Source organism: Cyprinus carpio, chromosome B11 (genome assembly GCF_018340385.1).
Source record: "Cyprinus carpio isolate SPL01 chromosome B11, ASM1834038v1, whole genome shotgun sequence".
Taxonomy (NCBI): Eukaryota; Metazoa; Chordata; class Actinopteri; order Cypriniformes; family Cyprinidae; genus Cyprinus; species Cyprinus carpio.
Window position 1 is genome coordinate 22,190,451 of NC_056607.1, and position 27,854 is coordinate 22,218,304.

General features: G+C 31.1%; 1 protein-coding gene across 1 annotated transcript in view; it reads right to left on the reverse strand.

Moving 5' to 3' along the window:
* The window catches only part of LOC109063319 (filamin-B-like), a 94,455-nt gene that overhangs the window by 48,841 nt on the left and 17,760 nt on the right, over window positions 1–27,854 (reverse strand). The window contains 6 exon segments of the mRNA XM_042734611.1: window positions 2,354–2,554; window positions 2,638–2,800; window positions 3,637–3,830; window positions 6,051–6,198; window positions 7,405–7,502; window positions 8,603–8,851. Of these exon segments, the coding sequence (XP_042590545.1) occupies window positions 2,354–2,554; window positions 2,638–2,800; window positions 3,637–3,830; window positions 6,051–6,198; window positions 7,405–7,502; window positions 8,603–8,851 (1,053 nt within the window).

The window sequence follows — 27,854 nt, forward strand, 5'->3', positions numbered from 1 at the left end:
CATTAGGTTCAGATGTGGGAGGGTGGAGCGGGACAGACGAGTGCCACCGAGACACAGAGCTTCATTCACCAGCGTCCCGTCTGACTCACTAATATACACTTACTGCACTGCATGATCATCAACCCCGAACTCTAAAAATACACCCCGAGAGGAGAACTAACCTTTGGAGGAACCGCTCTGGTTTCATAAAAATGCTGCAGAGGATATGCATCTACTTCCATGCACTTTAATAAACTCAATTCTATTTCCAGCCTTTGCCATTTCCATTCATAGCAGAGTTTCTAGAATTGGGAAATATCAGGAGCCCGATTCCAAGTTTCGAGTGTTATTTTTAAAAGCACATAATGGAAGTATAAAGCTCTTTAATTTGCTTGTGAAATGTCCTGAAATGACATCTTGTGCTGTAAAAGTCAAACTATCTTACTACTATTCTCCTGTGGGTCTCGTTTGGGTTTACGGCACACGTGGCTGATTTCCTGAGGTCGCGCTCATCCAAACCTGCCCACCACAATCACACAATCAACAGCATCCTAGGGGAAAAATAAAGCTACCGGCCGTGCAAACACACTAAACCGTCAATTACAGAGGGAAGAAAAACACCGAATGACATTAACAAGAGGAGCCACTCTTTAGGGCTGCATAGTTTTGTGGATTTTTCTGATTGATTCTATAATAATAATAATAATAATAATAATAATAAATGTTTTAAAGCACAAAAAGCATGCACATGTCAAGGTATGACGACTGGTGTGATGTTTGTTTGAAAGCCGAAGAAACGATCATGCAATCCTCACCACACGCTGTTCAGTCTTGAACAGTAAAATTCAACAAATTGCAAAAACAAGCCCATGAAATCAGCAGCATGATAACGTTTAACTACACGGGAAACTCAATTAAAGTCAACTTCTGTTAAACTGAATTGCTGCACGTTTGGAAAAGCTGTTTCACAGAAAAGGAATTTAATGTTTTACAAGATTTAAAACGTTCAGTGACGCACAGATTCCGAGTCCACACAAAAACTACAGCAGGAACCAGGGTTGCTTTACGGTTTACTTTTGTTACTCAAAATAAAATAAACCTGCACTGAAATAAATAAATACAATTTTTCATTTTCGTTTAATGTGACTTAATAAAACAGATAAAAATAAATTAATAAAACTATATCTAGACATGTTAAAAAACAAAAACTAACAAAAATGACAACTCGAAACAAAATTACTAAAACACAAAAATATAAAAATTAAATAAAAACTAATTCAAAATACCAAATATCTTAATGATACTAGAATAACACTAGCCAAAAGTAAACAGAAATTAATTTTTTTGTTACCTTAGAAATCTAAAACAAAAAGTCATGCAAAAGACCCATCTAACAATATTAGGACATAAAATCTTTAAAAATATATATTTTATATAATAAAAATGTATTTAATATGAGAATAAATTTGGTAAATATACCATAAAATAATTAATAAAATGTTTATTACATAAAATATGCAAATAAATGCAATTTTACTATTATTTGTATATAATAAAAATATAATTTTTATACACCTTATATATAAAATGTATAACGAGTATAGTACATACACTATAAAAAGAAAATATTTAGTTGCATATTAAATAAATGTGCAAATGTAATCACTACAAATCATATCATATCACTCATATATATGTGTGTGTGTGTGTGTGTGTGTGTGTACTGGTATATATGGTTTATGAGGACACAAATGTGTATAATGACATGGGTACTACAACATAAACATGGTTTATGAGAACACTTCCTGTGTCCCTGTAAAACAAAAGGCTTAAAAATGTACAAAACATTGTTTTTTTGAAATTCTGTAAGGGGTAGGTTTATGTGTAGGGCGACAGAAAATACAGTTTGTACAGTATAAAAACCATTACGCCTATGGAGAGTCCCTGTAAACCACAAATGCAAGTGTGTGTGTGTGTGTGTGAGAGAGAGAGAAGCCTAAAAAAGCAATCAAATTAAAACAAAGGGCTGCAAATTAAGCCTGACCATAATGTCGCGAAAGGTCATATTTAACAAAGCTGGCATCATCACACACGCCACAAACGAGCGCGCTGGTGAACTGCAGCTACATTTACATGCATTTTATAGCATGTGTAAAAGCCCTGCAGAATCTCATAACTAACATGCAATTACAAGCGCATGAGGCAATGCAGACGTCTGAGACCCTAAAACACAGCGCTAATTCACCTCACAGTTCATTGTTTACCGAAAGCACTAATAAACTATTCCATTTCCTTTCACCGACAGCACATTTAAGCAATTGTCAGCTCAGAAAGAGGATGCTGGGTAATGTATGCATGTAACTGCATGAAGTACCTGGGCTGATATTGACGGTGAAGGGGCTCTTAGGGATGGCGATGCCTCCGAATGTAATGTTGATGATGTGAGGGCCGGTCTGCATGGGTTTGTAGGTGCAGCGGAAGATGCTATCGCCCTTGTCTTCCATGATGGCCTCCACGGTGTTTTTATTACCCAGAGGGTCTTTGATGAAGGCTGTCACGTCACCCACTCCGGCACCTGATTAACACAGACAGCAGAGCAGCTTCAAGACTCGTCTTCTTCAAGAAAGTGAGCTCAAATTCAAGTTTGCATGCTCAGACCTGCGGTGTAGATGTCGAAGAAGGTGGGTTTGTTGGCGATGTTGCCCAGCGGCTCCAGTCCGGGTCCTTTAGCTGTGACTTTAGTGGCGTCTCCCTGGGCTTTGTCCACATCCACCTCAAACGGGCTCTTTGGGATTTGCAGTCCAGCGAAAAGCACAGTGACCTGTGGAGTGAACATAAAACACCATGAGCCTATATTTCACAGAATAATGCATGAAAACAGAGTCGTTCTGTGTGCTTGTGTGTTTATACATAATAAACCTGATTGTGTAAAAACAAACACACATCTATATAACAACTAGGAGGGCCTGAAAAGACGCAATACAATACAAAGGACATATTTAAAAGTGAGATTTTTAGACCTGGAAATGTCATGCAAATTAATACAATTTTAACGAAATAAATACATTTTCACAACTCATTCTTATATTTAAAAAAAAAATTGGATTGTTATACATTTATAATATATACACATGTATATAATCAGCACAAAATATAGTATATCTTACAAAAAGTATCTTTGTAATATCTTATAAAAAATAAAAAATAAATTATTTACATATTAAATATGCAAATGTAATTTAACATTTTTATATTTTAATTTATTTTACATTTTAAATGTTTATATTTGTAATAAAAAGATAAAATTTTATATATTTAAAATACATAAATGTATATGTATTATGTAGTATATGTATATTTATATAATATAGAAAAATAAACTACGTAATATATATTAACCAGTAAATTTTTAACGTTATTATTGTAAACAATGCTTCACGTTAATGCTTTAATTCAATGATGAATTATGGATAGGTTTCTTTGACAAATAGAAAGGTCAGCATTTCTATGAAATTGAAATGTTCTGTAACTTTATAAAAGACTTTACTGTCACTTTTGATCAACTTAATGTGTTCTTTCTGAACAAGAGTATTCATTTCTTCGTGAATGATGTTTATTCGTGAACATTTTATTGTGAACTGATAACTTCATCCTGACCTTGTGCGGTCCCATGACCTGAGGGATGTACGTCACGCTGTAGGTCTTTTTGCCTTCATTGAGCACGGGTTTGACCTCCTCTCTGCGGCCCTCTGGGTCTTCAACATAGACAGTGACCTGGCCTTGACCCGCGCTGAAGGTGTCCACTGTGAACACGGCCGGACGCATCACCCGGTTCCCGGTCGGCTCGATGCCTGGTGAACAAAAAAATCATTCAGGACTCTACTCTGGAAAACATGTGAATCGTGAAACACATTTATTTCAGCTAACGAGAAGCAGTTTCTATTCTAATTACAACTTTTAATGGATCCGACAGAGCTGTTAAAACAAAAATGACATGCTTCAACAGCCCTAAAATAGCACTTCCTTCACACTGTGCCATTAACATCTCCAGCAGACTCACAAAACACTCATTCTGAAATATATATTTACTGCACTGCTGCATGTTTAGATGTCTGCTATTGATTACATAAGCATACAGTATATAAAACAGATTCATAAATGCACAAAAAAAAAAAAAAAAAAAACCTCAAAATCTAAGCAATAAATCAATTTGGATGCCTTTAAAGGGCCCTTTTAAGTGTTGCATTAATGACTTTTAAAACATACAGAATCTTCATTAAAAAAATTATAAATATTTTTAAGCTATTAACTTTTATATTCATAAGCAATGTAAATGATGTGTACATGCAAATTTACATAAAGGTTTATAAATATGTTTTTGATAAATGTAAATGCAATTTTATTTAATTTATTCACATATTTGGAGATTTAATTTCATTACTGTATGGGTCATAATTGTTGGATATTTTATTATTAGATTTTTAATCAGCTTCCTCATTGATTGCAAATTAATTCTAAATAAATAAATACATAAATATTTGTAATAAATAATACATGTATTTAAATTACAATAAATAATACACCTGAACTAATTAAAATAATTTCAGTACGTTTCACATTTCTTTGCATTTAAATTAAAATCTTTCCCCATTTATAGTCTTTCAGCCCTGAGGGCAAAACATTAAAAAAAACATCAATAAAAAGTGGTCATGAATTTATGATGTGGATTTGATTCATGAATCCTCTACTTGTGCACAGCAAATATTGCATAATTTATGCGTACTAAGAAACACAAACAGTAGATATCATCAGATGTTGGATAAAAACTGCAGTGGTCAATAAAACCTGCAAACGTAATGGTCTAAAAATACTCCTTTAGTTTATAGTTTGAGGCAAACCGCACAAAACTGCAAACACACGATCCCTCTGAGCTCATAAAACATGTTATTTCCAAACACGGATTCAATTCGCCACTGAAAACTACAGTCGTCTGTGTGATTTAGGAAACAAGGGTGACTGTGTCGTTGTTTTATTTGTAGTGCTTTCAGAGAGGACATAACCACTTAATGGAAAAATAACACAAATGTGACATTTTCATTATTTGTCATAAATTTTATGGCAGAGGTGAAGATTTCCCAAGACTGACGACGCCGCAACCAAAACCTTGTAGTTCATTTTAGTAAATCTGCTCACAGAAAATGTGTCGAGGTCACCTCTGGTGTGAGAATCATAACTCTTAAACTCATTAGCCACTGGTTTTACAGCTTTAGTCAAATTTACAACAGGTAAGAAGCACATTTTCACTCCATCCATCAGTCCTGAGCATAACAGGAGCTGCTGTATTCACACAATACTATTTAAAAGTGTTGTTGAAAATTTGATCAAAAATACAGTAAAAATTGTGAAATATTATTACAATTTAAAACAATTTTTTTTGCTGTAATATATTTTAAAATGTAATTTATTCCTGTGATGCAAAGCTGATTTTTCAGCATCATTACTCCAGTCTTCAGTGTCACATGATCTTCAGAAATCATTCTAATATGATGATTTGCTGCTCAAGAAACATTTCTGATTATTATCAATGTTCAAAACAGTTGTGCTGCTTCATATTTTTGTGGAAACTGATACTATTTTATTCAAACAATTAAAGTTGAATTAAAAAAAATATATATATATATTTATATACTTATTTAGGACACATTAAATTGATCAAAATTTACAGTAAATGTTACAAAAGATTTCAATTTTCTGTTCTTTTGAGCTTTATCAGCAAAAACGGTTTAATAGTAATAATCAATAATATTTGAGCAGCAAAATCGGCATATTAGAATGATTTCTGAAGGATCATGTGACACTGAAGAGTGGAGTAATGATGCTGAAAATACAGCTTTGATCACAGAAATAAATTATACTTCAAAATATATTACAAAAAAAAAAAAAAAGTTATTTTAAATTGTAACAATATTGTGTGTGTGTGGCCGCTCAGACGGATCTCACTGTCTGAAGATAACGCTGGGCGTTTCTATGTAAACAACAACACTAGTGTAAGTTTGTAAGGTGAGGCTCACCTGGACCGTACGCGCGCGCCTTCTTCGGGTTGAGTTTGGGTTTGAGAGGAGCTCCTGGCTTCAGTTTGGCTTTGGGGAACTGAGACAGATACGTCATGACTGACTGCTCGTCCACACTGGGGTCAATGATCTCCTCTGGAGCAATCACCTGCAAACACGGACTAAACATAAGTAGTGTGCAAAAAAAAAAAAAATCAAAAAAAAAAATCACCTGGTTTATAAATGTGCAGACTACATTTGACTTGAAGTCTCATGCTGGACTACCTGTTTATCCAAACCAATGTTATTTTAGTATCACTGATGCACTATTATAGTTGTTAATATTTTTAATAAGGATCTATTTCTATATTTTCTTCCCATTTATTCTAAAGTTTTAATTTTGTTCTTTTTAATAACTTTTTTAGAATATATTTCAAACAATTTTTAATGCATTTTTCCATTAATTTCTATTTATTAATTTTATTTACATTTATTAATTGTATATTTAGATATAATTATTTTAATTAATTTAAAAAGGTTAAAAGTTATTTAATTTTTTATTATTTTGTGTTTACTAATTTTATTAATTGTATAATTAATTCCATTTAATTAGTTTTTATTTATTTAAATAATATAACAGTTTATATTCATTAATATTAAAATTAATATAAATTTATTAGTTTATTTAGTTTCAGCTCTTTTAGTATTTTAAGGTAAACTAAAAATGAGAAAAAGTGCCTTGGCAAAAATAAATATATCTTTTTTTTATATTTAATTTTATTTCAGTTAACATTTATTTTATTTCCAGCAACTGAATTGATATAGCTTTAGTTTTAGTCAACTAGCTGAAATAAAATTTGTTTATATTTTAATTTTATTTTATTTTAGTTACCATTTATTTCAAAGGATTATAAATAATTTTATTTATTTATCTATAATAACCCTGATTCAAACATTGGAATCCTGACATTTATGCAATTTCGTAAATTGCACAATCAGTTCAAAAGGAAGAATATTCAGAAATGCAACTGAAAGTATTTTAGTGTTCACATAAAGCCAAAATATTACAGTAAATCTAAACCTTCTGCACTGAGGTCACAAAACTCAAACACAAGAGAACAAGACGAGGCTGGTGATGAGTGAAGCAGACGTGTGTTTGCTGAGGTATGATTGAGGTGTGTTGAGTATCATATAAACTCTGTGAGAACAGATACTGATGGGTGTTTCTCTTATTCTTATCTGAGCTTCATATTGATCTGATAGCATGAATGACGGGGAAAGAACATGTGGACCAGTCAAACACGTATCTCTTAACAGATTTGTGGCGCCTGAAATCTCATCCTGATGCACTAGAGGTCAAAGGTCACCAGCTCACCTGTGGGATTCCCAGCCAATCATCAGCGAGCTGCATGGCCTCCGTGGCATTTTCCACCGGCTTCTCCCCGTCCCAGATCTCCCAGTCAGGACACAGGCCTGGAAGACACAAACACAGCACAAGACCAACAGTTCAACAGGTTGCTAAGCTGTTAAATAATAATAAAACTAAATAATAATAATCAATTTATTATTTATTTAATTATTATTAATCAATACTCAAAAACTGAGTTGTGCATAAAAAAAACTAAATATTAAAAATAATAAATATTTTATAATTGCTGTGCTTGTCGTTTAAACTTAGTCACTACAGCAATCAGTCACGTCACATTAAAGAGCGTCAAACATTTATTGCTTAAATGTCCTTATAAAATTGACATAATCTGAAAGCCCAGACATTATTTCATAGCAAAAGAAACAAAAGGACAAATATTATTGCAATTACTGGATGTGAATCCTGATGTACAAGCTGTCGAAGCTTAAATGAAAGCTATATACTACTACTACTACTACTACTACTAATAAATACATTTTTAATAAATAAGCAAACAATTAAGTACCAAAATTAATCAATTAAAAATAAATTAATATTAATATATTAATATTTATAAAATTTATATTATAAAACATACAAAGAATAAAATTAATAAACGTTTTATATAAATACATTTATATATGTTATAAAAATAAAAAATAAAGAAAAAATTGAAAACAATTAAGTACTGAAATTAATAAATGATTGATAATTCAACAAATCAAAATTAATGCATCAAAAAATTTTAATTGATATTATAAAAGTACAAAGAATAAAATTAATACAATTATCAATATATTAATAAATGCATTAATAAATGTATAAATATAGAAGTTATGCGCTATAAAAATAAACCAGAAAAACATTTAAGTACAGAAAAAATTATCAATAAAATAAATAAAAATATAATATATTAAAAATAATTTAAAAAAGAAAAAATTACAAATAAATAATAAACTAAACAAAAAAAAAAAAGTTGTTCACTCATTAACTGAAAACAGCATAGACTAAAAGACTACAAACTGAAAACTCATTTTCAGTCCACTAATGATGTAATGTATTATTAATAAAGTGCAAACACACAGCAAACGCACACAGCTGTCCAATAAACAACACAAAGACAGCTGAGCGGCAGATAAAAACGAAGCGTTCAGGTTGTGCTCACCTGGAGCGCAGCTGTCCACCAGAGCACCCAGCGCCCGGCCGTTCCTCCAGTCCTGACTGAAGTTAGTGATGGGGAGGTCGGGCACCTTGTTCTGGATCCAGCCGAGCAGTCTCTGCTTGGGCGTCTGTTTCTTGGCTTCATCATCATCTTCATCCTCCCAGACGGGCATAGAGATGGAGTAATGGAGGATGAGGGTCCAGACCAGACCCAGGATCAACTTCAGGTTCCCATCCACAATCGCTTTACTGTCTGTTGGGGACAGAAAGGAGATTAAATAAAGACTGAGTGATAATAATAAAACCACTGAAAGTACTGAAATAAATAAAAATGAGAAATAAAAATTACAAATAAATTAAAACACAAAGTAAAATAAATTATAAATACATGACTAATAAAAATAAAAAACAAAAAATAAGAAATAAGCAAGCAAATAAGTAAAATAAATAAATAAATGCATAAAATAAAAATGGTACAAACATACAAAGACAAAAAATAAATTCATTACAATAAATAAAATAATAAGAAATAAAATAAAATAAAAAACAAACAAGTGAATAGCTGAAAACAAAATAGCTGAATGTGAATAAATAGTGAATAAGCAAGCAAATAAGCAATGAAATATAAATTATAAATATAACATTTTAAATTTACATATGATTTATTAGAACTATTATTAAAATTAATAAAAAAGTATAATACAATTGTAGATTTATTGTATATTCACATTTTTTATGAATGAATGAATAAAGTAAATATAAAATTGAAATAAGAGCATTTAAAATGTGTTTATATATTTATAGTCCGTTTCTTGTGTGATTGTTTATAAATAAATGAATCTAAAATGTGTAATACCAGTATTTGTAAAAGCAATAAAAATTGAAAATTGACAAATAAATTGAAATGTATATATTTACAGTTTATTTATAAATAAATACAAAATGTTGGCTTTAGAAAACACCACGAATGATACAAATGTAGCAGAATTGTAAATGTGACGGGAACAGTGCACAGCTTGTATAACAGTGTATATAATGAACCACAGTAATAGCAAACACTGACTAAACTAATAAATAGATAAATGGGGTGGAGTATCATGTTTGTAAATGACTCCGCTTTTCATTCACAGCAGAAAGAACAAGACTTGAGAGGCGCCTGGCTTCACTGAATACACTTCAATCGATCAACATTACACCCGTCACTGCAAACCAATCCCTGAGAACTGATCTTATAGCACAGGTAATAAAAATATATATAAATATATATATAAAAAAGGAATCACATTATCTTGCACACCCATTCCTGAAAAAAACAATTAATTAATAATTAAATAAATTAGTGATTATTATATTATATTATATTATATTATATTATATTATATTATATTATATTACATTATATTATATTATATTATATTATATTATATATATACACATACATACACACACACACATACACACACACACACTATTTTTTGGAAAAATCATAATTTAAAATAAATTCACATTTATTTTTATATATATATTTGTATTTTATTTATTGTTTACTTATTTAAAAACAAATATAAATATATGCAATAAATATTAATATAATATACAATATACTGTAATAAAATCATAAAATATCAAATTAGACATGAGTTTATTTTAATTTAAAATGAAAATTCATTTTTAAACATTTAATTTTAAATTGTTACACTTCTTATTAGAATTAAAATAAAATATCAATATTTTTTAAAATTTAGATTTATTGTAATATATATATTTATATGAAACTATTTGCAAAATAACATTTTTTGTTAAAAAAAAAAAAGGCAGTCACTGAGGTGGTTTTCAAAAGTACCTTAAAAAGGTGCACTTTTGTAGCTTTTTTCTGAGAGCTTACGTATATAACGAATGAGATAAATAGAAATAACTTTGATCCCTCACAAATGTTTGTTAGCTACTCTTCCATTAGTCTGTGACCGGATCAGTGTGCCGCCGTCGCTGGTACCACGAGGCAGACGGTGGAATGTTCTGGCAGCGTTTGAGAAGCTGGAAACGAGCTCAGATCCTCTCTAGACTGAGCATAATTCATTAGCACTGACCCCGGCCCGTCCCGCCTTCACGAGGCCCCCATTTAATGGGTTCTCCATGAGGAGCCCCTTCACCACCAGACGACCCAACAATACAACAACAAACACGGCCGCCGACTGAGCGCTTTCAGAGAACAGCAGAATGAGGGGTTACCACGACAGCAGGAGCTGCATCAATCCAGTCATGAATTATAGATGAACCACAGCAAGTTTCGGAAAGTTGCTAAAAACACAAACACACAAAAGAGTGCAAACACGGTGTTTAAATGCAGTTCATGCTGGACTGAAACTGTGACGTTGAGTGACAAATTATGATATCAAAACATAATATTTTATAAACTTATTTGTTTGGATTTATGCATTCAATTAATAAAAACATGAATTAAGAAATACATATTTACATATTCTTTAAATGCATGCTTTTAGATGTTTATATAAATATTCACATTTATTATATAGTTCATAAATAGTAAATATATTAATATTACATGTAATATAAATATTAATTAAAAGTTAAATAATTCTATAATTTTTTCTATTCTATAGCGTGAGTGAATATTTTATAATAATCTCATTTTAATAAATTATTCATTTATTTACATATTTTATTTAATGCATTTTAAAGTATGCATTATATTTATCAATACATATTTATAATTATTTATTATTATTATCAATTTTTTTTATAATTTCACTATGTACAAAAATAAATAAATATTTATATATTTGTATTAATTAGCAATTAATTTAATAAATAAACAAACAAATGTAAATGACCCAATAAACTGTCAGTTTGTTGTCAGCAGAAGGTCAGCCGGGCCAGTCATTGTTTTAGGAGGTCATTTGAGGAGAAACAATAAAACACAGGGAATTCCCAAGGAAAATCCAGCCCGAACAAGCTTGGAAGGACACATGCAGAATAATACTACAAGCATTTCCTACATGACAGGAAATCTGAGATGCTCACTTTAAAACTCTTGAGCCGAGCGCTTGGAAACACACCAGCGCATTTGACGTTTTGTTAGTTGATCTTGCAATTCCATTAGTCTCAGAAACACTCATTCCAACCGGATGAATCCAATGAGGATAAACCCAAACAGATGGCTAAAAACACTGATTACGAAGGTGTCCAAAATGTTGACATAATCCAATTACGAGAAAACACAACCGATCATCGCCACAACACGTCCTGACATCAGTCAGTACTATCAGAACAAACATGCACTTACAGTACTAGAACAAAATGTGAAGATCTAGAGCACATCAGACCAAAAGAAAAGAGAAAGAGAATTCACTGAGAAAGTAGGGATACTTTTTCCAGTACTCGGCCGATACCGATACTTTTATTTTTGGTACTTGCCGATACAGAGTACCGATACCAGTATTTTCATTGTATTTGTAAAAAAAAAAATTTAAACATTGGTTACAGAAACCAAAAGAATATGTATACTGTTAGTTGGTTAACTTCATTTATCAAATAGATATATCCTTCAGTTATTTTCACACTTAATTATGCCCATTAAAATGTATTACATCATCATCATATTTAATTTAATAGTATTAGAGCAGCTCAGTACTATAACCACGCGCTTTGCTGAAATAATCCAGGGAAACACTCTTTCAGAAATATAAATAGCATTTTTTAATCTGAAACGTGTGTGAACATCAAAGATCAAGCACGTTTATATCCACTGAGCATGCTCTGCTTATCAGCTCGCACACGTCAGCTATACAGGCGTTAATACTGAATATTTTACATTATATTAATTGCATACATAAACTTCGTAAACACTTGCTTAATCTCTAATAACAACTCCATTCTTATTTTAAAATACATATTTAAAATCATCGTAAAGATACAGCATTGCACATGAGGAAAAAGTGAATTTATCAAGTAAAAAAAAAAAAAGGTAAATAATTTTTTTTTAAATAAATAAAAATAATTAAAAACATTAATATATACATTTTATTTAAATAAATAAAATATCAATATTTTTAATATATTTTAATATTTTACAATTTTATACAAATTGTCTTTATATTGATTATTAAAGCATATAGAACAAACCATAAAGAGAGTATCACACACAAAAGGAGAAAGTGAGTTTCACAGAGACTGTCCCTGACCAACTACAGATGATATAGAAGATAACACACAAAATAATAAATGGCCCTGTAATAAAGGCCCATTCAGTAATGCTTCAGAACAAGGAGCAATCATAAAACACAAGCTTAAAAATCCTGCTCTAATTTCTCTTGAATGCATTTGCAAAGTTTGAAGCACCAGCATGCGTCAAGACTGACTTAGCAAAGGTTAGAAATGTCCTGAGCTTTATTATTGAGATCTCCTTGGGAACCGGCCCGGAGAAAAATCAACAAACGCTTATGAAAGTGAAGAAGCATGATGTGAGCAGCTGGAGCCACCGTCATCAAACATGACGTGATCCTGAAGAGCAAATCAGATTCTCTACACCGAGAATCAAATTAACTGCGTTTAATCAAATAGGCCACATTCATAACAGGCCATAAACACCTTGAGTCATGCCATGACAATTTATACTGCTCTTTATCTGATATAAATGTTTACAGACTTTTCATTTTCCCAAGAGTTTTCATTTTCCATGCAAGTCACATGAGCTGAATTTTAAAAGCCGTTAATGTTTAACATTGAAAGATCAAACTAAACTTGAGAAAGAAAAAAACATGTACTGCTTATATTTTAATGCAAAGATCAAAAAAAAGAGGAAATTGTTTTGAATACAAAGGAAATTAAAAACTGTTGTTGTTGTTGTGATTAAATTAGTATTTTATTGCATTTATAAATACTGTTTTACATTATTAAAATATTTTCATCATAAACTTTAATTTTAATATTTTACATTTTTTGCATTACACTTATGAATAATGCTATAATTATTAAAACAAATAGTTTATAATCATAGCATTCATAAATGCAAAGTAAAATAAAAATAGTTTTTAAAGAATTTATTATTACATAAATTATAGAAACATTCATAAGTGTAATTTTAATTACAATACTTTAATATAGGTAATAAATGATTTAATAAATGTGGATGTAAATCACAGAAAATGTTGTTTTGTTTAGTGTTATGATATAAATGCTGTGTCATGGTAACATTTGTCATATTACCATTAACATATGATTTATGCCAACTTAGAAAAAAAATTGTACAGTGATTAACAGCTTAACACTTAAAATGAATCTAATAAGAATCATAAACAATGGGAACTGCAAGAGACACAGTGTGCATAATTTTTATGAAAATAATGTTATGATGTCCTGTTGATTTGTAGGCTGAAATGTGAACATGCGAAACAATTAAAACAAGAAAATAGAGTAGTCTTCCTCATCCTGACAAACTTAAGAGGGTGAGGACGTAACCCTGAGGCACACCATACGAAATAAGAAAACAAAGCCATTTTGCACAGTTGTAAACTTCTGTAAATCATTGCATTATTTCTTTGCTTCCCCGGGCTGCCGAGTCTCTCGTGGCTCTGCTTTCATGAGATTAGGTGAGGAAAAGAGACAGCAGATTTCCTCAGAGCGGGTCTCCTGAACCCAACCAACCATTACACCAGAGACACACAGCTTCACCCACAAACCCTCATTTCTCGCTATAAATACGGACAGAAGCGAAACCAAGGTCTTTTCCAGTCGCTTATCAACAGTTAAAACAAGACATATCAACCCGAGGGACCTTGTTAGTCGAGGTCAGCATTCAGAAAGATAAAGGAGACGTCTTGGAAAAGCCCTAAATTATTTTCCACCAGCATATATGAATTTAAGCCTCGATGATCAGATTCAACAAAGAGCACAGGGAGATTTATGGTTCATTGAGATTTTTCAAAAGAAGTGAGATGAGTTGAAGCTGTCAAAGTTAAGCCTGGCCGTCTGACAGTGGCCCATCTGGAAATGCGTTTGAGGCGAGCGGAGTAACGCCGTCATACAGATACACATTACAGCTCTGATCCCGCAACGACTCAAACTCAACATTATGAGAGGCTTGGGAAAGGGAAAACGGTCCAGAAAGAGACCGATCGGTTTGAAGTAGAGCTGAGGGGAGGATGAATCACACAACACCTGTCCATGCAACATTACCTGGGAATAATATTTTGCGTTAAGACAAACAAAGCTTATTTTTAGGAGCATTTTTTAAACATATGACTGTTAAGCAACCTCTGTATTTTCATAAATGCATAAAACTCATAGTATATATACAAATATATAAAATATATATATAGTATATATATATATATATATACATACATATATATAATATCTATGAATATATATATATATATATATATATATATATATATATATATATATACATACAGACATAAAATATATATAGATACATACATACACATACACATATATATATACATACATACACATACACATATACATATACATATATATATATATATATATATATATATATAGATATATATATATATATATATATATATATATACATATATACATATATACATACACATATTATATATATATATATATATATATATATATATATATGATACATATACATATATACATACATACATATTATATATATATATATATATATATATATATATATATATATATATATATATATATATATATATACATACATACATACATACATACACAAATATACATATATATACACATACACACATATATATATACACATACATATATACACACACATATACACATACACACACACACACACAGTCAATACATAAAAAAAAGTTATATTTTTTAAATGAAATATAAATCAAATGATAATATATATTATCATTTGATTTATATTTAATTAAAAAAAATATTACTTATTTATTGACTTTATATTTTATATCTTTTTTTATTTTACTTTTTTTTTTTTTTAAATAAAGTAGTTTTATCTCATGATACTATCTAATGTACTAAAAGCACTAAAACATTTTAAACACAATTTATATGCAAAAAAATTAATATAAAATGTTTTTAATTACATAAAAGTAAAATAAAAAAATTAAAAGTTTTATAGGGTTGGGTATCGATTGTTTTTTTTTACGATACCGGTGCCATATCGATACTTTTAAAACAGTACCAGTGCCTAAACGGTGCCAAAAAAAAAAAGTGCCACAAAAACCTATGGATAACATTAAAGAACATTAAAAATATTTCAAATAAATCCATAGCTTTCACACGCTCCTTGGATGCTCTCATTTCCCAAGTTGTGCTTCCCTTACTCTAAGGCTAATAAATGTATTTCACGATCTGGGTCATTATTTAATCTTTAATCAGCTCTGTGAATGACTGTATGGTCATTCTTTATAAAGTAGCAACAATGTTGTTTGTAAAGTACAGTACTGTGCAAAAGCATTAGGCACATTAGTATTTTCACCCCAAAAAAGGGTTTTAAGCCAATTATTTATATCTTTTGCTGTAGTGTGTCAGTAGGAAATATCAGTTTACATTTCCAAACATTAATTTTGCCATTAATTTTAATAATAATCTAATAAGATTTCTGAATGCACAAGCAGTCTGACAACACATGGAGATCTGATCTCACAATCATCGAATCTGTCTGTGATTACATGAAGAAACAGATGAAACTGAGACTAACTAAATGTCTCTACAGCAAACAGACACACTACAGCAAAAGATAGAAATAACTGGCCGAACACCATTCTCTGGGGTGAAAATACTAACGTGCCTAAGACTTTTGCACCGTAGTGTATGTATAAAGTAAGTATTATTAAATGAAGTATAAGTATAATTAAAGTATGCATTCATATGTGTTAAGGGCTAGAGTTTCTCTGGAGCAAACAGCTGTGGTGTGATGAGCAGTGAACGGAGCGAAAACTTTACAATAGATAGGAAACCGATTGCTCCCTCGTGACCTATTGTAAACTGTATTTATGACAAAGAACTGCACAGATACAGATATGCTAACAATCTATCGATAAACACACCTTGTGTCCTCTGTTTCTGCTCGAGTCCGCTCGCGCTGCTCCGCCGTACCTTACAAAGGTACCCAACCCTAAAGTTTTATAGATTTTACTTTTTATTATATATATATTTTTAGTGTATTTAACTTTATTTCCCTTCGTTATAAAAAAATTAAATAAAACAAAGCATCTTTATTTAATGGTAGTATTTACTGTTCTAAATTTATGCCGTTCTGAATAAAACACTAAGTAGGCCTGATTTAAAAACCTGAAAACATGGTAATGTATGGATAATTCTGGAAAAAATGCTGTCATCAAAAAGGCCTCCCTCTTTAATTTTGGCATGAAGTGTCTCAGACATGTTCTCATGAGACTCACCTGGCTAAGTATCGCATTATTCGAGTGCCTGTCAGGCTGACAATAGTCATAAGTATCAGTGAAACCAAAACACAAGTAATATTAAAACAATAGCAGCAGGTGATCATCTCATAAGGTGTAAAATGAAAGCAGCAGTCATGCTTCGACCAACATCCCGCTGTATACTCAGAGATAAATGATTAAGGAAAAGAGCGGAATGCTTGTGTTGGTCTCCATGGAGACAAAGCAAATGAAACACAACAACACGAGAGGAAGAGCGGAGGCAGGACCGGTTTACACACAATCCACCGCTTATCACCAAACACTCACTCACCACACCAGAGCAGGCTCTGCTAACTAGGGCTCGGCGAGAAAGCTATGAAAATAATAATAAAAAAATAATAAAATAAAGCTTAAATAAATAAATCAAATTAAATATAAAGATATACAACATAAAACATAAATAAATTATATTACCTACTGGTCAAGAGGGAAAATTAATGTTTTATGAGACAAGGACTGGACATGGATTTTTATTATTAATTTTTTTATGTGAGATCTCATATAATTTTATCTATATCTATATATGTCACGTCACATTTTATATATCTATATATAGATATAGATAAAAGTATATGAGATCACATATAAAAAAATTAATAATAAACATCCATGTCCAGTCCTTGTCTCGTAAAACAATAATTTTCCCTCTATATATATACACACATACATATATATATATATATATATATATATATATATATATATATATATATATATATACATATATATATATATATATATATACCTATAATATATATATATATATATATATATATATATATATATATATATCTATATATATATATATATATATATATATATATATATATATATATATATACACACACACACACATAATATATATATAATATATATATATATATATATATATATATATATATATATATATATATATATATCATATATAGAGAGAGATAGAGAGATAGAGATCGAGAGAGAGAGAGAGATCGAGAGAGAGGAGAGAGAGAGAGAGAGAGAGGGGATAAGGTTCATCACATATCTATTATGTATATATTTTTTTTCAGCATTTTTTTGAGCTGAAATAAATATAAATAAAATATATACATAAAATCTAATAACACATAATCGGATAACCAAATAAATTAAAGTATACTAAAACTGAATTATTAAATAATATGATCCATACAGTATGTGCATTTGCTCTGATCTAAACCAAATAAATTACAAAGTGCTAGATAAATTATAGTATTCTAAATAAATAAATTGAATAATTAAATGAAATAATTGATCAAATAAATTAACTTAATTTAATAGATATTATAAACATTTAACTGATTTATGAGGCAAACAAACTCATTTACAAAAAGAAATCAAAACTTACCACCCCAACTCATTTTTTACTACTGTTAAATAGATTTAATATAATAATTTTTAATAAAAAAAATAATTACACTTTTTTTCTGATTTTTATTTATTTTTACAGATTTTTTTAATGATAAATTTTGCTCGTTCTTACTTTTATTTACTCATAATTTTTACTTTATTATTATTAAGATCTGTGCTGTTTAACACAACGCTGTCTCGCAAATGAAATACTACCGCAGATGAAAACTAACAAAGGGATCTATTGTACCATTTATCTGCATTTCTTTGACAAATGATGGCAGTTCCTTAGAGACGCAGGTTGTTTTTGGAGAACATCAGTGTGTTTGTGTTGTAAAGTCATGCCTGCTGGCAATTCAATAGGGGTTTCCTGCTCCATTCAGAAACTGCAGAACCACACCTGCACCGCAGGACACGACTGAAGAGGAACCGTGAACAATACACATTTCAGTAGATGAGACAAACACACCTGTTCTGTGTAATGACACACGCTGGGACGCTTCACGTCCTCGTGACACACTTCAACACACAGATTACTGATTCAGTCGAGGTGTTCAAACCAAACCGATCACAGGACAGAGAGGCTGAGGGTCTGCATCTGACTGTACGGTGTTAAAGGAAACTCAAAGAAACAACGCAGAGCTCATAAAGAGCCTCAATGGTTCCGTCAAGTGTTCCCACTAAAACGCTTATAAAACATCTGATTTACAAGCTCCGAACAGATCTCAGGAAGAGCGCCACAGCTTTTCTCCAACTCCAGAAAATACACAACTTCAATTGAGTGAGTTTAACATTTTTGAGAATACAGCCATTTTTTTGTGAAATATTCCTACAAAAGCATGCTTTTGCAATGACATGCACGAAAGGACAGATCTTAAAGGAATAGTTCAGTCAGAAATGAAAATTTGCTGACACTCAGGCCATCCAAGATGTAGATGGGTTTGTTTATTCATCAGATTTGGAGAAATGTAGCATTGCATCAGTGTCTCAGCAATGGATGCTCTGCAGTGAATGGGTGCCGTCAGAATGAGAGTTCAAACAGCTGATAAAAACATCACAGTAATCCACACCACTCCAGTCCATCAGTTAATGTCTTGAGAAGACAAAAGCTGCGCGTTTGGAATGAACAAATCCATCAAGATGCTTTCAACTTGATACAAGTCCATAATCCATAATAATGCTTCCTCCAGTTAAAGTCTCTCACATTAAAATCCAGCCACATATTTTTTTCGAGCTGTTTTGGCTTGCAAATGGTGCTTAATCCGTGCAGATTTCTCTCCTGATTCAGATGAGACCACTTAGTGTTATTACAGATAGAGGGCTCATGTGAAGTTAAAAACATTTTAAAGTTTCTTATAAACATGCAGCTTTTGTCTTCACAAGACATTTATTGATAGACTGGAGAGGTTGTGGATTATTGTGATGTTTTTATCAGCTGTTTGGAATCTCATTCTGACACTGATGCAATGCTACATTTCTCCAAACCTGATGAAGAAACAAACTCATCTACATCTAGACTGGCCTGAGGGTGAGCATATTTTCAGCAAATTTTCATGTTTTAAAATGACCTTTTTCTTTCAGAACTATCTGAACTCCTAGAGAATATGATAGAGAGAAAGAAAGCCTATCATCAATCTTCACAAGCTTATAGCACGCGGTTCACATTCCTCATGTGGATCATGGCCAAGATGAAAACCTGATGAGCAAACGTTGCTCAGAAATACATGGTTTTCCCATAGATGAAACAAAGCTCAAATGAAAGAAAAAGTGCTGCAGATCCAGAGTTACTGTACCTCAACAAAGAGAAACTAAATACAGATGCTGCAAGCTGATTTCTATTTTAAATAAACGCTGTTCTTTTGAACCTTCTATTCAAAGAATTCTGAAAAATAAAATGTTTTTCACAGGTTCCACAAAAATGATAATCAGAAATGTTTCTTGGGCAGTAGATCATCATATTAGAATGATTTCTGAATGATCATATGACACTGAAGACTGGAGTAATGATGATGAAAATTCAACTTTGATAATAAATAAATTACAACATTAAACAGTTATTTAAATTTTTAAAAATGTTTCACAATATTACTATATAATGTCTTTCATTGTAGACAAAAATGAATTCCTGCTTGCAAATCCTTCAATCAGAACCAGTAAATCTTAGTTAATGTGAGAGTTAACGTGGGCCTGGATGCACATGGACGCTGTAAACAGGAAGCAAGTCTTGACTCGTGGCCAAGTTTCAAACAAAAGGAGCGACAAACATCATGATTGACCTCAGTGTCTGTTAATAGAAAAATGTTGCAACACCAATTAATTAAACTGATCAGATATCTATCAGCGCTGTTGTTTCTTTAGGGCAGGGTTTTCCAAACTGTGGACCAGAAACCCCATGGGGCTTAAGAGTTGATACACAATTGGGGGGGGGAAATTAATTAAAATAAATAATTTAAATAATTAAAATTAAAATATGATAATGTAAAATTTAACCATTTATAAAATATATATATAAATATATTTATAAATATATATAAAAATATGTAAAAATGTAAATAACTTAAAACAAAAATTTATAAAATCAATTTGTGGAATGAATTTAAAATAATTTAAAAAAAAAAAAGCCAATTTAAAAGCATTTTAAAATAAAAATGAATAAAATACAAAAAAAAAAAACATTAAATAATCTAAAAATGTATTTAAAATGATAAATAGCATTTAAAAAAAAGCCTAAAACACTCCCTAAAATAATACAATTATAATTTCTAATTAAAATTTTAAAAAAGACTTGCTAAAAATAATTAAATAGTTTGTTATCTGACATCAAAGAACTGTGAGCATTCAAATGTGTTGTCAATTTATTTAAATACTCAGTTTCAGGGGAATTTCAAGTAAATATTTTATGCCAAATACGTTCAGCTAACCAAATTAAAAAGTTTTTCGAAGCAAATCCACAAGATGTTTAATGACTTGTTTATTAATAGAAAATAAAACCTAATCTCAAGTACACATTTACCCAGTGACAATTAAATTCAAATAAAACTGCCACCGAGGGGTTTGTGAGTAATTGCTGTGTCACGGCAGTCATGTGACCGCTGGACGTTCATCCACAGAAGCCAAGAGTCACAGAGAGCCTCCCAGACAAACACATCCACGCTCGCACGGGGGAACTGTGAAAACACTGCGATGAGCCGTTTCAGGGTGATTAAATGTTGCTGAATGCATTAAATCACAGAGCCGCCGCGGGAACACTTGGAAACAGAGAGCCGTTTGTTTGGTGGGCCTCTTAAAGCTGATCCATAAATAAAGCAGACAGCTTTCTTTGTTAGACACTGGATTCCAACGTGAGGAGAAAAAAAAAAGGCTTGTTATGTTGAGGATGGTGTCTGTGGCTCATATCGGACACATTTCTCAGAGACACCTGCGATTCCTCTACGAGAGCCTGACTTGACTTTGGCTCTTAATTTGGCTTCGAAAGCATTATCAATCCCCATTAAAAAGACGACTGCTCATTTCCTGCGGCTCGGCTCATTACCTCAAGGGTGATGATGTCATGACCCACAGATGGGAACGAGCGCAGTCCAACATGCTATACATGCAAACGCTGATTATGCCTTTCTGGAAAGCATTATAAATCGATCTCTTAAGATGCCACGATCGGCCAACTCGGGTGACGATGTTGGACGAGTTAAGCAGATTAATGCATCAAGATACTGTAATAATCAGCATGATTCACTGACTGAAGCCGCCTGTAAAACAGGCCTATAAGCATAATAACCGCATGATATCATCTCGATCTTTATAACATATCATTTTGCACAAAAGAGCACTGACTGAACAGGCTAAAAAAGTTGAAAAAACGGCAAAATCATGATAGAGAGATAAAATATATTTATTTATAAATAAATAATTAAAAAATACTAAATTATGAAAATAAATAGTAATTTATAATGATAAATAGAACTATTTTAAGTTATAAATAAAATAAATTAATGCATAAAAAAATAAAATAAATATAAACAATAATGTATAAAAAGACACTAAGTTATGGATAAAAATAAACTGAATACAAAATACTAATTTACAAAATAAATACTAATTTATAAATAAATAAAAATGAATAAATTACACAAATTTACAAAGATACAAATAAAACAAAAAAACAAATGAATAAACAATGCTAATTTATAACTAAACAAAATTACAAGAAAACAAATCATTTTGCCTAAAAGAAAAATCAAGAGCCATTTATGTTTATGAAAAAAATTCTAATAAAAAAGAGAATAAACAGAATACAAATATTTAGCATTGTTTTCAGCCAACCACATTTCTCTTTTTTAAAAATAAGAGAAATCCTTATTTTTAAAGGATTAAAAATAAACTTCAATGTCTTTTATCATTATTATTATTATTAAATACACTAAATGTATATGTATGCACATATATATATATATATATATATATATATATATTATATTATATATATTTAGAGAGGAGAGAGAGAGAGAGAGAGAGAGAGATGAGAGAGAGAGAGAGAGAGAGAGAGAGAGAGAGAGGAGAGAGAGATGAGAGAGAGAGAGAGAGAGAGAGAGATATATATATATATATATATATATATATGTTGGATGAGGTGAGATTAATTCATTGAGATACAGTAGCAAATAGCAATCAATCATCACGATTCATTGTCTGATACCAACATGCCCAGACATTATAACTGCATGACATCATATGCATTTCATCATGCACTTTATAACATATCATTTTGCACTGAAGTACACTGATGGAACAGACTAGAAATAGTAGTAAAACTTGCTCAATCACGCTCATTCTCTTCAAATATCAGGTTTTAAGCCCATCAGGCCTCTAATCTAAAAGTGCTGATGTACAAGAATGACATGAAACAGGATCTTACAAGACTGTACTGAGCATTTCCACAGACTGCAGTAACCAGCTTGCTTTCACTGCAGACTCGTGCTCACGGTTTGGGATGAAAAACACATTTATTCAGATCATAAATGAGCAACAAAACGACATATTTGTCGATTTTCAGAAAAACAACGCTTGCACATACACATGCAAAACCTGCTGCCATGATACAGTGTCTCATTAAAACACATCAAGGTCATTTGATTTCTTAATTTTGTTTAAATTTAAAATTATTGTTTACACGGTTTGCTTTCACATGCTCATGGTCATAACTGAGCATATTTACATTTTTAGAAGAGATTTCACAAAAACTTCAGGGTCATTTTACTTATTTAAATTTTAATTCATTTTCATTATTTTTAATTTATTCAGTCATAAGTAAAAAAATGAAAAAAAAAAATGTTTTTTTTTTTTTTTTTTTTATTTTTTATTTTTTATAAAAAATTTTCATTTTGTTTTGTGTGTGTGTGTTTTTTATATTTTTAAAATTTTATTTTATTTTTTATGTATTTAGTAATAAGCAAATAAAGAAATAGTTTAAAAAATCACTTTGAAAAATTAAATATTTATAGTTTGGGATCAAAATGTTTGATTGATTTAGATCAAAACTAAGCAACAAAACTAAATATTTTCAGAATAAAATGTGCAGCTTTTGCATATGCAAAACTTGCTAAAACAATGCAAACCGGTTGCTGAGGTGTTCTGGATGATTTTTAGCTTTCGATATCACTGCAAACACCACAAACAAGCCTGTTTTTAACCTGTGTCCACTGCATAATAAACAGTAACTTTACCAATTGGGAAAACTGCAATCATTGGTTAAAACTGTGCATCTGTGTTTGTGGCGTCAATAATTCATTGAGAATTAATTCTGGATTTGGCAGCAGCCCACATTATGGTGCAGGATCTCTCAAAAATGACATCATCTGCAGACGCCTGTGACGGGAACACTCTACCTACAGGAGCACATTCCTTTCCCATGAGATCGTCACGCCCCCTTCCTCCAGCGGCCAATCAGAGAGCAGCCTCTGACCCGAGACCCTCCATTAACAGTCCCATCAGGTCACCCCAAACCAACTACTATTGTGTCACGGCTTCATAATGCGCCACTTGAAGTCATTAACAGCTTCTGCTCCGCCAAACAGACGGCTGCGGAAAATAAACTCCAAAACCAAAATGCTTGTTAAACTCTCAAGAGACATCATAATACTCTAAAAAACCCATATCAGATGAAGAAAAACAGCCGGGAGAGGGAAATGACCCTCATTTGAGTTTAAACACCTGAGTGGCCTGCATCAGTGAACAATGTTAATGTTAGATGCTAAATACTTAAACAACACAAAAAGTGTTTGCAATGCATTCAACTTTCGTAAAAACAATGTGTGTACTGTAGGACAGGACTTGACTTTAGACATCAGGATTTAACTGGACTATTGAAAAAAGAGGACTTACGTTTTTAGTTAATATACATTTCCCTTCTCACAAAGCCTTGGTTAGGCCAGCAAAAAAGTCTTATGAAAACATGTCAGCATCATATTTCATGCCAAAATGCATGAGGTAAAAAAAAAAAATAATAATAATAATAATTTTAATTTAAATAATGAAAATAATTGCATTTTACATTTTTTTAAATAAAATGCACATAATGCATAAAATAACACATTCTGTATTATTTAAAATATTATTGTTCCTTAAATAGACTAAATAGACTAAATGTATTAGAATACATTTTTTACAGAAATACATTTCAGAAGCAATGATTTTGGATAAAATAAATAAATAAATAATGTTTAATTACGTATTATTATAATGACATTTTTTATTTTGTACTGAGAATCCAACAAAGAAAATGCGCTTAATTGTGACGTTATGAATTTTTTTTTATGTTCTTAAAACACCAATCGTTTTCAGCTATCATACATTTTTTATTTTATTTTTTTATTTTTATTTTTTTTATTATCATTGTTTTTTTTATTTTTTTTTTTTTTTTTTATTTTTTTTTTGTTTGTGTTTTTTTTTTTTTTTTTTTTGGATATGACCAGGACACAATATTATTGTTAAAGTTTGAGGCGGAGAGGAAAAACTAAAAAAAAACAGGTGGGCTGTATTTTATACACACACACACACACACACAGAGAGAGAGAGCGTTTCTCCGATTACACACTATTATCAGGCTCTGGTCTGTGTCAGAGAGAGGAAACGGCTCGGCTGTAGTGTGGAAAACCAGCACTCAATAACAGCCTGCAATAACCCACGATTAAAAACCATTACTCTAATGCATTATCTCAAATTACTGCAGATTTGTAGCATGCGAGTGCTCAGATGAGATTACCGAGCTACAAATAGAAAAAGGGTCATAATGAAAAACAGGATGTCTCTTGCCATTTTGAAGTTAAAGCATTTCAAATGTACCATGTGCACATACTAAAACTAACCGAGTTCAGAAACGCTCAAGATCACATTACAACCATAAGCTCATTAACATATCCCCGCCCACATCCATTCAGTATTTAAAAAACCCAACCCATCCTGATCACATTAATATGCCAATCATAACAGAGGTCAAATATATTTGTACATATGTTGTATATGCACTTAAAAATAATACATTTTATATTTATGTACTTTTAATTGCATATAAAACGTCAATACATTTGCGTTACACAGTTTCAACATAAACTGTTAAATTTAATGCAACACATTGTCCAGCCATATATGCATTAAGCAAGGGTGAGATTTATGCAGTAGTATTAATAAACCAAATGTGTTCATATTTAATGATCAACCATGTTCATACTTTAACCGAATCATTTAATTGTTTTCGTAATTAACATTTACAGTATGCTGCTTCTAATGAATTTGAAAATGTTTATTTAAATAAAATTAAATAGATGCAAACACTAGACACAACTTTATCATGATTACCATAGTTTTATTATTATCATTATATAATAGTTTTTGTTCATATTTAGAATTCTCTTTTACATTGGTATGGTCTTTTTGTCCCTTTTCATTATTTATTTCTACATATTTAGTATTTAGGTTGAATTTATTAGTTTTTACTTTACTTCCAGTCCAGTTATTGTAGTGCGAAACATATTTAGCTATTTCTGAATTCGTTTAAAGAAGTTGTTCATCTACATGTACTATTTTAGTTTAGTTTCACTCATAACAAACCACTGTTTGAATAGTTTTTCAATTTTAGTTAATGATGCATAATTTTGATTCATGATCTAATCTGCAACTGATGAATACTAAATCTGTTTTGTTTTTCGATATCACTGCAAAACCACAAACAAGCCTGTTTCTTAACCTGTGCCACGATAATAAACAGTAAACTTTACAATTGGGAAACTGCATCATTGGTTATTAAAACTGTGCATCTGTGTTTGTGGCGTCAATAATTCATTGATGAATTAATTCTGGATTTGGCAGCAGCCCACATTATGGTGCAGGAGGATCTCTCAAAATGGACATCATCTGCAGACGCCTTGGACGTGAACACTCTACCTACAGGAGCACATTCCTTTCCCATGAGATCAGGTCACGGCCCCCTTCCTCCAGCGGCCAATCAGAGAACGCAGCCTCTGACCCGAGACCCTCCAACTTACCAGTCCAATCAGGTCACCCCAAACAAAACTACTATTGTGTCACGGCTTCATCAAATGCGCCACTTGAAATCATCTAACAGCTTCTGCTGGGTGGCCGCAAAAACAGACGGCCTGCGGAAAATAAACTCCAAAACCAAAATGCCTTGTTAAACTCGCAAACGAGGACATCATAATACTCTACAAAAACAAACCATATCAGATGAAGAAAAAGAAAAAACAAGCCGGAGAGATGGGAAATGACCCTCATTTGAGTTTAAAACAACCTGAGTGGCTGCCATCTGACAACATTTAATGTTAGATGCTAAATACTTAAACAACAACAAAAAAGTGTTTGCAATGCAATTCAACTTTCGTAATAACAATGTGTGTACGGTCGGAAACAGGACTTGACTTTTACGACACTCAGGATTAAACTGGACTATGTGAAAAAAAAAGAGGACTTACCGTTTTTAAGTTATAACATTTCCCATTCTCATCAAAGCCTTGGTTAGGCCAGCAAAAACGTCCTTATGAAAAACATGTCAGCATCATATTTCATGCCAAAAATGCACATAGGTTAAAAAACAAAAAAAACATAAAAAAATATATAATATTTACATTTAAATAATGAAAAAAATTAATTGCATTTTACATTTTTTTAAATAAAAAATGCACATAATGCCATAAAATAACCCCATTCTGTTATTATTTAAAATATTTAATTGTTCCTTAAATAGACTAAATAGACTAAATGTATTTAGAATACATTTTTTACAGCCAGAATCACATGCAGGAAGCAATGATTTTGGATAAAATAAATAAATCAAATATGTTGAATTACCGTCATTATTATAATGACATTTTTATTTTGTACGGAAAGGAATTCCCACAAAGAAAATGCCGCTTAATGGTG